This window comes from Myodes glareolus, chromosome 25 (genome assembly GCF_982192425.1).
Source record: "Myodes glareolus chromosome 25, mMyoGla1.1, whole genome shotgun sequence".
In the NCBI taxonomy this organism is placed as follows: Eukaryota; Metazoa; Chordata; class Mammalia; order Rodentia; family Cricetidae; genus Myodes; species Myodes glareolus.
The window spans coordinates 36717639-36734141 of NC_142050.1; the positions used below are offsets into that span (position 1 = coordinate 36717639).

At 44.1% G+C, this 16503-nt stretch overlaps 1 protein-coding gene across 4 annotated transcripts in view; it reads right to left on the reverse strand.

The window, feature by feature from the left end:
• Window positions 1–16503, reverse strand: part of Hipk2 (homeodomain interacting protein kinase 2) — a 191980-nt gene that overhangs the window by 40118 nt on the left and 135359 nt on the right. For 2 of the 4 annotated variants that reach the window (XM_085683615.2, XM_085683614.2), the window contains exons 7-9: window positions 11377–11539; window positions 5672–5798; window positions 4707–4828 (exon numbers count right to left, since the gene is read on the reverse strand). In XM_085683615.2, coding sequence (XP_085539741.2) covers window positions 4707–4828; window positions 5672–5798; window positions 11377–11539 — 412 coding nt within the window. Of the gene's footprint in view, window positions 1–4706; window positions 4829–5671; window positions 5880–11376; window positions 11540–16503 lie in introns of all 4 variants that reach the window. The other 2 variants (XM_085683613.2, XM_085683612.2) reach the window with 1 other exon arrangement.

Sequence of the window (16503 nt, forward strand, 5' to 3'; positions counted from 1 at the left end):
AACAACGTCCATGTAATAAGAATTTTGCAAAGTGAAAACAGAAAATATTGTTAAAAGAGAAATAACAACAAGAACAGAACTCAGAGTCAAGGCGAATAGGGAGTCCAGGACAAAGCACGGGAAAATAACAAGAAAGCACGAAGTTGTAAATCTCGAGACCTCTGTGGACAAGGACTGTATAAAAGATGTCATAGAACACTGAACTCTCTATGTTCAACCTAAACACGTCAAACACAGAAACCTCTTACAGCTTAGGATGATCTGAGACTCAACAATAAGCTATACACAGAAGATAACCCGGTGGGAAAATGAGACAGCCATACAAGGAAGGAAATGTGGTATATTATGAAGCTCATCGAGGGCAATGTTATAAGATCGATAACTATACAAACAGTATGAAGTAGCTGAATCACAAATTATTTTGGAACAATGGCAGAATGAAAGAGTGAGGGAGAGGGGCTGGAGAGATGGCTCAGTGGTTAAGAGCACTGGCTGCTCTTCCAGAGGTCCTGAATTCAATTTCCAGCAACCACATGGTGGCTTACAGCCATCTGTAATGAGGTCTGGCGCCCTCCTCTGGTGTGTGGGCATACATGCAGGCAGAACACAGAATACATAATAAATAAATAAATCTTTAAAAAAAAGAGTGAGGGAGAGAGGCTGATGGCAGTAGGATGGGTTGGAGGGTTAAGGTTTTATTATACAAATAAGAAGTCAGCTTAGAATAAAATATAGAATAATAAGATGAAAAACACTATAGAAATGTTACTTATATGGATTTACATAATGAATGGTCAAGTTAAAGGTTGTTTTGGGATAGGAGAGATTAAAGGTGGGATAGACAGAGGACCATATTTTCTTTTAGTAAAATGTATGCTGTCATATAAGTTAAAAAATTATGTACCTGTATTACTTTGAAAAAAAGATGAAATTTCAATGTCAAAACTCACATCCTCAAAGACACCCAGCAAGTGGTGCACCTGGTGTGTGCACACGGATGATCCAATTCCCATGATCTCAGTCAGTACCTAAACGTACTCTATGGAGAACACAAACATAAAGGCCCTATTTGGAATCTGGTGTGGGTGTTAACTCCACAAAGGTGGCATGAACAAACCTACTTATCTGTTAGCAGCCTCAGTGTCAAGTGAGGTAGAAGTAGATAGCAAGACAAAGGCTGCAAAGACTGGCTGTTGAAAATGCCATCAGTGGAGGTTTAGAGTGAGAAGCACTGGGTTTCGGTAGAGTGGATAGTTTATAAAGAAGTCACCTGTTCTCAGGGAAATAGAGGGACCTTGGCCATATGACTCAACTGGCCAAGAATACAAAAACCTCCTCATGGAAGGTGGAGTCTAGAAGGATCTGTCATTTCTGAATTTCTGACTTGCTCTTGTTAGTGAGAGGGAGTTCTGGATCTTGCTCCTTGAAAAAAACGACTGAGTAGAATATGACCTCACTCAGCTGTACCGCCGTCTTCCCACTTTGACCCGCTCCCTCACAATTTCTCTTATAGCCAACATGCTGACTGGGGCTCTAGGCTTGGGAGGGGAGGCCACAGACCTTTCAGGAAGTGACAAGAGTTCCTTAATAAAGGGTTTCTGTAAAGGCCACTCCTGTGTTGCTAGCTGTGCATGTTTCAAATAAGAAATGTGCCTTCGCGGTCTCTGCATATGAGGACTCACGGGTCTCCTATGTCCGTGTTAGCGGGCATGTGCTCTCCTAGTCTCCATACCTGTTGAGTCAACAGATCCCTGGGTGAGGAATACTCAACTTGCTTCTAACAGTTCCTTTTTTATAAACACTATATTAAAGTTTCATATAGCAATTAAAATGCTATACACATATATTTTTTGCTGTTGTCCACTTTTCCAATTACAGATTTAGGTTAAACCAATGTGAAGGTTTACAACACTAGAGACTCTTCAAGAGAGCAGCGGGCAGGACTCTTCCCCACTACGATTAAAGGACTGGGATGAATTCAGAAATGCTGAGCCTGTTGGTTCTACTCCACCGAACAATAAGGAATGCCCCTGTTAGTTAGCAAGCCATGCTTAGTATTTCTAACAGAGCTCACTACTAGCATATTTGGATTCAGTGTGCAAATACAAAAAAGGGTCTGTAATTACCTTGGAAAGTACACAGGGAAATCTACAGATTCTGGGCTCACTGGGAGGGTGGTTTGGAGTTCTGACACTCAGATAAAGGGTGAGCAAATGTCTTGGCCTGAACTGATCTTTATGTAGCTCTGACCTTTTTTGAACTCCTCACCACAGAACTATGCAACAACAACAACAAAGGAAGTTAAAAGGACTGTAAAGAGGAAGGGACAAGCCCATTTTAAATACAAGTTCTCTGTTAACACCCTTTCGACAAGGCATGCATGGCTTTGTGTGTCACAAATTGATGGTGTTAGATGTAGTAGTTAGGAGTAGTGTTAGTTTAGATTAAGAATAAAGAGATGCAAAGATGATTAGTACCAATCTTAACTGTTCTAGAACACAGAAGAGGTGGCGATATCCAAGTCTGTAAGGGACTGTATGTAGCGACTGTGAACTCAAATTAGATAAGGGTTCCCTAAGAAAGGGAAATCATGTGTCATTCCTCATCCATGAACACTGATGCAAAAATACTAACCACAGTCATTGCAAACAGCTCAAAAAACACGTCATCATATCAAGCACAACACGATCAGGGTTTATCTCATAAATATAAGAGTGATTTAACACTACAAAATCTATTAATGTAACTTGCTACATAAACAGATTAGGGAACAAAGTTATATGGTTATCCAAATAGATGAGAAAGTATATTTGACATATACAAAATGTATTTAAAAATTAACCTGTCTTGGAAAAAAAACCAAAAAAATTAAAACATGACAAACTATCTCCATTAAATAGTTAGAAGAAATACAATGCCTAATGGGAAATAGCTACAACAATTTCCCTGATTTCACCTGGTTATTAAACATGATTTGGACTGCTTTATTCAGCCCGGGATATTTGAGCAATAGGAAAAAGTGCAAGGATTGAAGAGCAAGAAACAAAACTATTATCTGCAACCAAAAAGAATTCATAAAAACAGAAGGCTAGCTTGATGACCCAAATCAGTTATATTCCTATAGATTGAAAGCAAATGATTACAAGTATAATTAATAAAATCAATAGAAACAAAAACTGCAAAATATTTATTTTTATGTATATGACTGTTTGGCCTGTATGCATTTCTGTGCACTATGTGTGTGTGTTGTGCCTGCAGAAGCCATAACAGGGAGTCACAAGATCCCCTAGAACTAGAGTTTTAGAGGGTTGTGAGCCACCATGTGGGTGCTGGTATTTGAGCCCGGGGCCTCTGGAGAGGAGCAGCCAGTGCTCTTAACTGCGGAGCCATCTTTCTTACCTGACAGTTAGTTGCTTGTGTTGTTTTGTTATCAACATTCTTATGGAAAAATGATGGTGAAGTGGGTATGGAAAAGAAAAGAACCAGAATACCTAAGAAAAATCTGAAGAACCTATAAAAGACCAGGGCATTCCCTATCAGATATCAAAACACACTTGTTAGAGTGAAGACTGGATGTTTAGAGGCCAATGGACTACAAGAGAGCCAAGAACAGATCTATGCAATTGACTGTCTATAAACTATTTTCTATATAGAAAACCACTTCTATAAACCCTTTGGGAAGCTACCTCATTTAAAAGTAAAGTTGACACTAAGAGGTCAAGGCATCCTAGATGCCGGACAGTAGAAAACAGGAAGTGGTTTAAGACCATAGGAAAATACGGACATTTGGGTCAGATGTCTAGAGTATGTCCTGGTTCTGACATCTTGCTGTTGTATAATGCTTTCGTTCTGAGACAGGGTCTCACTGTCTAGTGTAGGATGGCCTAGACTCGCTATGTAGCCTAGCATAGCCTTGAACTCACAATTCCACAATTCTCCTGCCTCAGCCAGCAGAGTATTAGTAGGACAGGTATGTGCCACCCTGCCTAGCTGCTGTATGGCTCTGAGAAAATCCCTGTTTCAGTTTCCTTACTTGTCCCAAGGAGAGACAGGTATCTTTCTGTATTGTGGGATTAAAGAAATTAACTGTAAAGTGCATAGCATTAAAAACAGTACAACTGTATCAGAGTTCGAGTCCTTCAGGATTGACTTCTGGTATTGCACCAGCACTGTTACTATAACCTCATATAACACTTCACACATTTCCAATCATTTTTCATCTTTGTGATCTAATTCCACAGTTAGAATACCTTCACGGATCGAAAGGAAGGTTCTAGCCCATAGCTTCTGCAAGCGCCTTTTTTCTCAACTCTAAAAATGAAGGGATAATCTCCAGGGCTTTGGCTATAAGAACTACTTCTATTTTACAAGAAAGAAATTGGAGGCAAAGAGATGTTAACTGACTTGCCTTAGGTCACTGAGAATTACTAGCAGATTTAGGATTAAAACCCAGGTCTCCTCGATGATTTGCTTTACAAAGGTAAAATAATAATTTCCCTAGACTCTGTATCTAAATCTCTTCTTGGAATTGTCACTAGATACTTAGGGAGGTAATTCACCCAGGGATCATTTAGAACATTACTGACATATTCCATTGCCTGGGAGCTCCTACCTCATTCCCAGGGAGGGAGTCAGCAGAGACACATGTCTTTTGGAAAAGCATTAGCATGGACGATGCGAGAATGAGCAGCACAGAAGAGAATTACCTGAGCCAGCAGACCTGGTTGAATCTGAAGAGGCTGAGCTCCTGGAGCCTGAGTGACGATGGGAACGGCATTTTCCATCCGCACTGAGTAGCCAGCATGCTTGGAGGGAGAGGCCTGCAGGCCTGTTTAGTACATGGGTGAGGGACAGAAGGGAGGTGAATGAAAGATGAAGGGCCCCTCCTAGCCACTGAGTTAGCTTTACTGCTCAGCTATGGGATACTTTCCTTTTAGCTGCTAACTTAAAAGTAGTCTCCTACTCCCCACAAACACACCTCTCCAAAGTTAAATTATGTGTGGTCCAAAACAGGACAGATAAGACGACAAATCACAAGAGGAAAGCAACGGCTGCTGCCCATGGGTACACAGCAAAGGACACGGGGGCTCTCTCTGCACCGTACAGACGGAACCCGAGCACCAGTGTACATGCTCACACGGGTGCTGTGCAGAACTCTGTCCTTGAGCTTTCCATGTGAAGTATGATGAGGTACACAGTCATCTCTAACTGCTTAATGTCCACAGGAAAAGAGCTCTGGGATTGCGGCCAAAGGGGAGGAGGCCCAGGGAGGCACTTTTCAGACAAATTTCTATTCTCCACATGAAGTGGGCCTATGCTGGCTGTCAGAGACTGGCAATTTTCTACAGATAACATTCAGAGAGCATTTCATGCAGGGAAAGCTGGAGTTGACATCAGCATAACAATGGACCAGACAATGCCCTCTTCACAAGCAGCTGGCGAGGGCCACAGCTTCTGGCAGGTGCTGAGAACAACAACAAATGGACTTGGTACTAGAGCACAAGGCACATTGTTTCTAGGCTGGAGGCACTAGGAGAGCAGCCTCCACACTCAGTGATACTAGCATTCCTATGAACGGAAGCAAGAGGGCTTCTCCCTGACAGTGAGCACTCCAGGGAGCAGTAGGGTGAGAACCCTAGAGGTGGTCCTGCAAAAACCAGGTCGGCCTTACCTTGGAAGCCAGGGGGACACACGATGAGAGCTTGCTGGAAGGGGTCTGGCCGGGCACAAATCTGGGCTGTTCCCGTCTGCAGGGGCATGCTCCGCTGGGCCACTGCGGCCATGGATGCCGCTGAGGGCTGGTAGAGTGTAGATTGGTAGTTTAGTATGGAGACTTCGGGATTGGCTAAGGAAAGAGTGGCACTGGTGGAGGTGGGAGCCTAAAGGAATGATGGGGATTAAACAAAAATAAACAAAAATAAAAAATGAGGGAGGTGGTAGGTTGGGAGACACAAATCTAAATCAAATAAATGAATTTAAAGGAGAGCTAACATAAATCAAGAGCAAAAAAGCAAAAAGAAGGGCAGGACTCCAGCTGAATGCCTCAGAGGAAGGCAGGCACCTGCATTCTCACATTTGTGAGACCCACACAGCTCACTACTGAAACGTTAACTTAGTCTAGAAAACCCTTTGCTTGAGGATCTGGGGGTGTAGGTCAGTTAGTAGAGTGCTAGTCTACATGCATGAAACCCTGGGTTCAATGCCTAGCACTGCATAAAAACAGCTATGGCAATCTTGTATCTATTTTGCAATCTCTGCACTCAAGAGGCTGAGGCAGAAGGATCAGAAGCTTAAGGTTATCCTAATACTACAGTAATGACTTTGAGGCTAGTCTGGGCTACATGAGCTCCTAATCACTCCTCCCCACCAGGGGAAAAAATAATAAAAAAAAAATTGTTTAATTAAAGTCTGCTTCATCCCAGAAGACCAGGTTTGTGTTCCTTGGATTCTACAGTGGAATATGATACGGAGAGGGTGGGAAAAGCTGAGCCTGTCTTTCTTCTTATCCCAGCAAGGCTCCATCTTGCTCATCCTCTCCTCCCCTTGGACCCAGGTAGTCTACACCTGGGGGGACAAACAGGGAGCTGCTCCTGCAGGCCTGGGTCCTGGATAAACAGGTCCCAGTCCAGAAGCCCACGCAACAAAGGGAAGCCCAGGCAGAGTCCTGGAAGGAGATTCTTGCCCTATGTAAAGAGAGTGCCGTCTGCAGCTACCCTTGGTCTGCTATAGGACACAGCTACTGTACAAGCAGCATATGGCAAACATCTGGATCTGTCTTTGGAAACACAACTTCCAACAGACACAAAGCTGTAGAAGGAAAGCAAACTCTTTGTTGGGAATGCTTATATTCTCTCCTTAGCAAAGAGAGGCAGAGGTTAGCAATGGCTTCAGACTGAACATTGTCTAGGAGTTGTGCCGTAGAAGAGAGGTCACGATCCCTTTGGGGGTCACATATCAGATATCCTGCATATCAGATATTTATACTACAATTCATAACACTAGCAAAAATACAGTTATGAAGTGGCAACAAAATAATTTTATGGTTGGGAGTTTGTGTTACAACATGAGGAACTGTATTAAAGGGTCAAAGCATTAGGAAGGCTAAGAGCCCTGCTCTAGAGATTGTGAGAACTACGGGATAAGGAGGGGTGGACTGTGAGTAAACACTGGACACACATGTAAAGAGAATTTCAAGAGAAGGTCAAATTTCATAAAAAGGTCAAAGTCTTGTTTTCCTTTTTTTATTTTGTGGTGCTGGTGAAATCAAACAAACCCGGAGCCCTGACTGCTCTAGGCAAGTCTACTGCTGAACTACGTCTTTAACCCTGCACAATTTGTTATACTTAAATTGTGCTGAATTTTAGTACAAGATAATAAATTTATTGGAAAATGATTACAAACTCCTGAGACACTTAATTAGATCTTGAGCTGCGTATTTTACCGTGTATGCAGGTTCAGCATTCCATACCATGCTTCCTGGAAGTATGGGGAGGACATGTGCACATGTAGGAGCCAGTGTCTATGTACCAACGATATAACACTCATCTCTAGTCTTCCCCACACCATTATTTTCCCTGGCAGCTCAGGCCCTGAAGGTCCCCTGCTTAAGGCCATGGCACTAATGTCTTCCCATCTGACTGCATTGTCCGAGCCTCCGATCAGTCTCTGTTCTGATGCCCCTAGGGCCCACTGGCTTTGCTCGTTTGTTCTCTGGCACCCACCTTGAGCCTTCAAGTGCCTGATTAGTGACAGCTTTCCCTCTCCTTCTCTTTTAATTCCTGGGCACAGGATCATTCTCTCTTTTAATTTTAAAAACTGTACGGGTGTATTGTCTCTATATATGTCTGTGTACCATGTGTGTGCTCAGTGCCCGCAGAGGCCAGAAAAGGGCACTGTGGGTTCTGAAACTGGAGTTACAGATGATTATGAGACACAGTGTAGGTCTAGGAATTGAACCCAGGTCATTTGGAAGAGGCCATCTCTCTAGCCTTGGATCATTCTCTCTTAAAGACCACTTTGCACATCAGCACCCTGTTCTGCACTTAAGCATCTGCTCATAAATTCCAGTAGTGGCCTCATGAATGTGGTGTATGCATCTTGGCTCAGTACTTTTTCCTTTCTATAGACCCTCAGTTATCTTCCTTGATAAATGTCATCTACCTTTTTCTTTGGGACAGATTAATCTACTTGCTGTTTTCCTAGCTTTCTATAAGCATAGGCTATTCATTTCATAGAAATCCTTTGAAAAAACTCAGAGAGAACTCTTAGCCTTTGTGCTTTAGGGCTGGCCTGGGTATCAGGGTTCCAAACTGGAGCCTTCCCTGACAGTGCACTTGTACAGAAATCTGTGGTTGTGTGACTCAACCGCCACAATGTGCTGGGCAGTGTAGGCAGCATCCTGACTGATGCCTCCTGGGCAGGAGGGCCTGGGCTCTACTTGTGGTCCTCTGCTTGCCTGCCTTACCTGGCCTTCATGTGTGTAGCCTGTATCTGGATCTCTTTTAGCTCAAGTTTCCCCATGGAGACCATGAGCTCTTCAAGAGGAATCTACAAAGATGATGAGCTCTTTGTAGACTCAAGGAAAGGAAAGTAAAACACAGATCCTGACATGATCACCAGTCCCCAGTGTGAGCAGCAGCAGCTGACAGTTTCCTTCCGTTTCCAGTGCTGCTATGGATCAGCTAGTGGAAGTATGTGTGAAGGTGAGAGATTTTACTCTGCCCTCCGAGGTTCTGACAGAGCGATCGCCCGTCTGTGAGAGGCAGAGAGGACTGCTAAGAGCCATCCTGGCCAACAAAGACAAATGAGAAGACAAAGCAAATTCACTGGCAACCTATGCTGCAAAGATGGGCCAAGTGATTCTAGATGTTTAAATATCTTACAGTTTGACATCTGTAAGGCCAGGATGTGAGTCTAACCTATAAGCCCAATTGAAATTCTTGGGAGAAGGATATGCCCTAAAATGAGATACCTTGGAAAAGTTAGTAAACTGGCTGAGCCTAAGGATTAAGCCAAGAACACCCAGGGGAGGACTTTCCCCTCAATATGTTACTAACAGTTTTGTTTTATGGTTTTTTGAGACAGGGTTTCTCTGTGTATCCCTAGCTGTCCTGGAACTTGCTCTGTAGATCAGGCTGGCCTCAAACTCAGAGATCCACCTGTTTCTGCATCCTGAGTGCTGGGATTAAAGGTGTGCGCCATCACCACCTGCCTACTAACAGTTTTTCAAAGCACATAAAAATCATGGCATACTGACCCAGCTTTCTTGAGACATAAACAATTATAGATTACTGAGCACTTGGGAAAGATCCTATGGTTAGTCTGCTGAATGTATGTTAAGAGCAACACAGAACTAGTTCCATGTCCTTTCACTAAAACAGAACTGTAGGTATATTTTCTTCCTTCTAAACTTCTGAATGTTTAGAATGAGCAGAAAACTCCAAGGAGCTCAGGGAAGGAACACAGCACTGGGTCACTAACGTACAAAAGAAGTCTTGTTGGATTTAGAGAGCGATACCATCTAGAAAAGTATCTGGGGACCTCCACAGGATTCATCAGTGCATGTGTTTCCAGAGTGCAGACCCTGATACAGACTGCTAGTGACAAAAGTCAAACCTCTCTCATATGTAGTAGCAGGCAGCCTTCGGAAGGGACTAAGAGCCTTGTGCCTCCGTCTCCGTCTCTAAAATGCCAATGATAATACCTATTCCACATGAATGCTGGGAAGACCCTGACACAATACGTGTTTACTGTCAGTAATGTGGTCACTCTGTAACATTGTCAGGGGAGGGAAAGCCTGCCTTAGTGCTTAAATCTGGGTTTTAACGGGAAGAACTTGCTTTTCTGACATGCTTAATTAGGCCCCAACAATTCAAAGCTCAGATAATGGAGAGTTTGTTCTCAGGATCATGCTTTTGTAGGGTAGCATTTCATTTCCCCAGGGCTCAAGCCACCACCATTATACTAAGTTAACGGCCTTCCTACTTTACTTCAACCTGGCCATGGAGAAGAGGTGTTCTTATTTGGGACCTGCCTTTGTGTTTTTCAGTTTTGGTGATATTCTTTGGAATGGGTATGGGTGGTCCTAGCACAGGAAACATGGAGGTGACCTTTTCTGATATGGTCAGGGGTCTCCAGTCTGAAGCCTATGAATATATCCACGGAAAGGCTGGTGGAGCAGGGAGATTCACATGATCTGACACATGATGGGAGGAGTTCCCTTTCCCGTGAGCCTTGTTAGATCCTTTGGTAATGGAAGGAAGAGACAGATGGCAGATGAGGACAGAGGATTTGAGGCTAGGGAGTTAGAATCAAGAGTCTCCTAAGGAGACTTATGGGAAAAGCAAGCCTCAAGGTATTGAAAAAAATGTCAGTGACTGCTGGTTGAGAAGCCCTAGATGCAAAAAAGCCTTAACCTCAAGGCTGGCAGGAAAATGAGCTCTTCACCTTACAGACAGCATCAAAAAACACTGACGGCCTCCAGGGGGCAGCAGATTCCAAATGGCATTGAGCCTGAGCAGAGGAGCTAGCAACTGGAAGTCAAGCTAAGAGGGAACAACATGGTGAAAGGGAACAGTGCTGATCAGGGGTCAGGGACTCACCAGTGACAGGACCTGAAAACTAAAAGTAGACACACAGGTGGCGGCATTCACACATTAGCTTTACGTATTTATTTCTCTTCTCTGAAGGTGTGTGTATGTGCTTGTGCACAAGAGACAACAACACACAGGAACACCATCATTATTACAGATTGATACTAAGAATGAAACGTCTATGAATAAATACTTCTTTGGGGAAACTCATGAGATTGGAAGATGGGAGTAACAGTTCAAGTCTCAGATTTTGAAGGCAGGTGAATTAGGGTAGGGAGATTCTTCATTCGGTACCTATTTCCTGAGTCTCACCTGTATTTCAAACATTCTATGTTGCTGAGTCTTCCAACCTGCAGAAGGTTGGGGATCTGCGTGAAGGAAACCTCAACTTCCTGTATCCCTTGGGTAATGCTAGCATTCTGGTGACAGACCCAAGAGCTGGCTTTTCTACGACTTAGAGATGGACAGGTTTTACTGCTGTTGAATAAAGACCATATGGACACAAAGGTGCAGGGAGGGACCCATGCTGGTGCTAGAACTTTTAAGCAGGCTCCATTTCCACCTCAGTTCAGAGGAAAATGGGAAGAGGTACCATCTCAGGAAGCAGGAGTCAGAACAGAGAGCCCTGTGACCTCTTAAAAAACTAACCAAGGAAGCAAGTATTTCAGCTTATAGACCTTAAAGGATAACACTGGGAAAGCTGTCCAGGTCTGGTGGGGGAAACCTGAGTCCTGATGCCCACAGTGACAGCCTTGCCCACCTTCCCCTGGTGTCTGCCACTCACCTGGTTGTGGACAGTGGTCAGCTGGTTGTTAAAGGTCATGGTCAAGTTGGTAGATGTGCTGGGGGCCACGTGCGTGATGAAAGGTGTTTTGCTCTGGTTCACTGTGTCATACATATTCACCCGGCGCTTGCAAATCTCCATGTTTTGGAAACAAGACTTGACACTGTGTATGCAAAAGGTAGAGGCAGAGACATGGGACAAGAAAGAGGGTGAGATGGGGTAAGTTGGGGGAAAGGAGAGAAAACAGTGAGAAAAGGAGAGAATGGTTAATCTAGCAAAACAAAGCAACGTTGTAGCTTTCTTTGGCTTCAAAAATCCTGACCTTCTCAAAGTCTGCCCATGGAACTGTCAGCACTGTGTAAGAGAAGTCCCCACTGTCTTGATGCCCTTCCCCCATCCTGGATGGGCAGGTTCCCCATATCACAGACATGCTGCACTTTATCTTCCTCCCGTTACTTTTCCATCTCCAATCGCACTGCTCATCCTCAGTGTCGTTCTCACTCAACAAGATGACTCTCCAACCGAGGATATCAAGGAGCTGCTACAACCAACTTCCACCTTCCTTAGAGCCAACTTGTCTAACCCCAACCCCCACCCCCATTCTAGCGACCCTGGGCTACTAGCGCCATCTAGAGGTCAGCCAAGTAATTCTCCCACCCAGGGTCATGAATTTAGGCAGCTGGTTGGCTTCATGGGAACCTGCCAAGCAATGAAAATAATGATTACTAATTTTCACTGAGAGCAGTGGTATATGTTGCAATCTCCATTTAGGTCTTACACCACCCACAAGACAGAATTATGATCACTGTCTCAATTTTATAAGTAAAGCCGTAGGTTCAGGACAGATAATTTGCCTGGTAGAGAATTACTAACTAGCAATTCACTCCTACCCCCACCTCTCCCTCACATACACATTCCTAACTTCCTTAATCCTTCCTTTTGTCTCTGTGTGCAATTCTTGTCTAGTTTCATGAAGTAAAACTCTTTCCCCCTTTTCTTCCTTCATTGTCTTGGTGAATGAAAACCAAACCTCTAACTACAAAGTATAAAGCAGTGTAGGCACAAGCGTAAAGGCTGTGGTGGCCTTGGCCCTTCCAGCTCCTGAACACCCACCGTGTCCTGCTCCACACTCTGCTCCTCACACACTCCACCTCTTCTGTTAGCTTCACTTTCCTCAAGTGCTAATGCTCAAGATAAAGCCGCATTTAATCTACAATTTAAAATGTCTATTGCAATAACTGAATATAAACTATAGGTCTGTTCTATTTTGGACTAAGCATGCATTTATAGGCTATCCCAGAATATGCTTTTTAAGAAACATACATCCCAAATTTCAGAAACTGAACATGCACATGACCTAGAAATTGCTACTTCTTTCTAAGTTAATGACTATCACACTGGCTGCTCGATATGCAATGCATAGTAAACAAACTGATGATCCTAGAGAGAAAAGAAATCATATTCACTGGTAAACAACACCATGTCCACCCACAGCTTCTGGTGAGCACCTCGTGTACTGCTGAGTGCTTTCACACTGAGAAAAGACAATAAAATCATGCTGCATGCATTCTTTTTGGAACACATTTAAAATACTCAGTGATTTTGTGATGGCTCAATGCTTAGTTTGCAGACTCTAGGGTTTCCTCACCGCAGTGGCTTGAGCTTGACAGTTAGGATGAGACAAGCGCTTCTACTTAGGGCTAGTTTATAAGACTTGACAGTTAGGATGAGACAAGTGCTTCTACTTAGGGCTAGTTTATAAGACTGGCTGTAACGATGCGTACACTAGAACCTGGCTGTAGAGAAATGGGTGCTTTCGTTTTCACCTGCAAAACCTATGTTAGAGCAGCTTAGGCCCAGCCCCAAGGGTCCACAGGTCTGCATGCTTGTTCTTCATGGTCTTCTGGGAACCCACAAAGAGTCAACCCACTCTCAGATAGGCCCAGGGATGGCCTGTCTTTCTTTTTCAGGCTGATCTTCCAAGTTCTAAATTGTCACGGCTCCTCAGTGAAACTCTATGGATGCTTCCTTATACAAAGAATAGGAACCTACTCATCTAAGCCCTAAGTTTTTTGGGGTGACTGTTTCACTGGCTTAAGATGGCCAATAGGAGCTCTCTGAAGAGAATCCACCTCCCTCATACCCAACTTCACTGTTTCTTTATCATTTAGCTTTATTTCTAAAGATAGAAGGCTGGCTTTGTGGGATTTGCTTTTCTTTTTGTGGGATAGACTGAGACCTCCTTAACTGCCTCCTGCTATTGAGAAATAGCACAGATGTTATAATTTGAGTTTGGAAGGGCTGGGTGCAAGGTCCTTCTTTACACTGGAACTTGGCTGTTCCAAATGTGCCCTGAATTAAAGAGATATTGTCTGGGTCTCGCAGTGCAAGTTGACTTCCTTCACTGACTGCTATGGAAAAGAACTGACATAGAAGACACACTACAGGAGGCTGCAACCCACTTGTCAGGCTAGAAAAAGTTGGGTCCAGCCTGGAGACTCAGTTCACTCTAATTCTGGCCATAGCACTGCTGACTATGGTCTGAGAACATCTGTCTCCAGGCTCTCCTTTCTGCAGTCCTCGGGACCTGTGGGAACCACAGCTTTTGGGAGCATGCTACTTTCCCAGAAACAAATGCAAGGATGGGAATCTATGCTTTCGTGTCCCAGGCACCTCAGGGTTCAGGCTGAGGTGATATAACTCATTTCCCATCCACAAAAGACCTCCTTCCTCTTTCTCATCACGGAGAACTTAGCCACCAGTGTGCTCTCTACTCCAAGCTATTTTCTGACCACCCAGGAATACTTCAGTGGCCACACAGATGACCTGTCAAACACCTACACTTCCTGCCTCAGGACCTTGTTTTCAACCTCACCACTCCTTCTTTGGGCCACAGACCTGGACTATTGAGTGTCAAGCGCAAGCATCCTGTTTCCTAGACCTCATTCTCCACCCATCTGCTGCACTTAACCATAACGATTATCAGAACTATCTTTAGAGTTGACCAGAGGGCACAGTTCATTGGAATCTAATGAATTTCCTTTCCCTCAGGTGACCCTTCAACAGCTTCCATTCGGGATCATAATTACTATATCACCAGCATCATCAACTTCCTTATCCGTTTGTCTTTTTCTCTCAACAGCCTGGCAGCAGCTCAACCTGGACAAACTCAACTGTTTCCTCTACGCCTTTGAGTAGGACGGTCACTTATAACATCAGTTCATGCTCAGACGCAAATGTTCAAAGCTCTTCCTAACTCCTTCCCTCTCCCTCAGCCTTCCAAGTGCTGGGATTACAGATGTATTCCACCACACCCAGCTTCCTCCTGTATTTCTCTGGCTAGTTTGCTGTCACCTTCTGCTCCAGTTATCTGGACCAACTCACTCTCTGTCTCTCTCCTCTCTCCCTTCCCCTCTCTCTTTCATAATTTCTCTTTCTTTCTTAACATTCTATTTTGCATATGTATGTATGAGCATGTGCATGTTTGTATATGTGTGTGGGCACACGCATGTACGTGTGTGTGTGTGTGTATATGAAGGTCAGACATTGACATAGTATCTTCTTTTTTAATTCTTAAAAATATTTATTTACTTTTATTTAAATGTATGTGTGTGCATGCATGAATTTATGTCTTTTGTATGTGCCCGAAGAGGACATAGGGCACTGGATCCCCGGGAGCTGGAGTTACAGATCGTTGTGAGCTACCTGATGTGGATGCTGGGAGCTCAGCCCAAGTCCTCTGCAAGAGAAGTAAGTGCCCTTAATTGTTGAACCATCTCTCTAGCCCCCAAGTGTCTTTTTTTCCTTAATTAAAATTTTTTATGTGTATAGGTATTTTTCTGTGTGTTTGTCTGGTGCCTGGGGAGGCCAGAAACAAGCACTGGATCTCTTGAGACAAAAGTTATAGACAGTTATGAGTTACCATGTGGGTACAAAGACTTGAACTCAGGTTGTCTAAAAAGCAGAAGGGCTCTTAACTACTGAGCCATCTCTCTAGCTCCCCTGAGCACCTTTCTTGACGACTTTTCAAGTAGTCTAGCTAACCAGCTTGCCTCTGGGATCCTCTATCTTCACCTCTTGAGCTCTGGGATTATAGGCAGACCACCTGGTACTGATGTGGATGCTGGAGATTCCAACCCCAGTGCCCACAGCTGCGTGGCTAATGTTTTATCCCGAGCCATTGCTCCAGCCATAATCATCACAACGCTCTCCAACGGTGAAGCCATCACTCGTCTTGTTCTTAACAGGTACCTTTATCATCTATTTCAGAGACAAAAGCTGTCTGACAGGAACTCCCTCAACTTTCCTCTGCTATCCAGGGTACCTTGCAGACACCCACACCTTTCTCCTGCCATCTTTTAGTGGCAGGGCCCACCTCTCCCCTCAGCTTAAACACCGGCTCAGAAGAAACTGACCACAAGTTATCTTTTCCCTTGAACCTCTCGCTTGCTACCAGACTCTTCCCATTAGTATTTGCTTATGCTCCCCCACTCTTCAGAAGCTTTCCTCTTGTCCCTCCTGTTCCACAGCCTCACTTCCTGTCAGGCTGCCGCCTACTTCTCTACTCTCTCTTATCTTTCAATCTGCTGAACACGTTTCTGCTTGGAAATGGCTGCCACTGAGTTATCAGCACCCTCCCGTTGTAAGGTATTACAGACATTATTTTTTTCTAGATTACTGATATGTTAGCAGTTAGGTCAGCATTCAACACAAATCTAAGCAGCCATTCCATCTGCTTCTAAGTCTTTTAATGAGTTGCATTGTGCTTTTGATAAAAGACAAAATCCTCCTTAAGCATGACTTTCTCAAGCTTACTTCCATGGCCTCGCCATGTCTCCCACTATGCCCACTGTTTGGTCAAGCTGGAGAGTTCACGCAGGCAATGCCCTGACTGCTCACATCCATCTTCTTCCTCGCCCTTCAGAGGTTACACTCTTGGGTCTTCTGGCCTGCTGAGTCAGCTCCTTGTTACACTGCCCCATCGCACCTCCTTTCTTCCTTGGTAACAGCCATTGTTTTATACCTTCCTCTCTGAAGACCATAGCTTAGTGGGTGAGCACCCAATCTACTTTGTTACTCATCATACCCCAGCACCTGCTACAACCCATAGCAAACCAAGGAAATGGA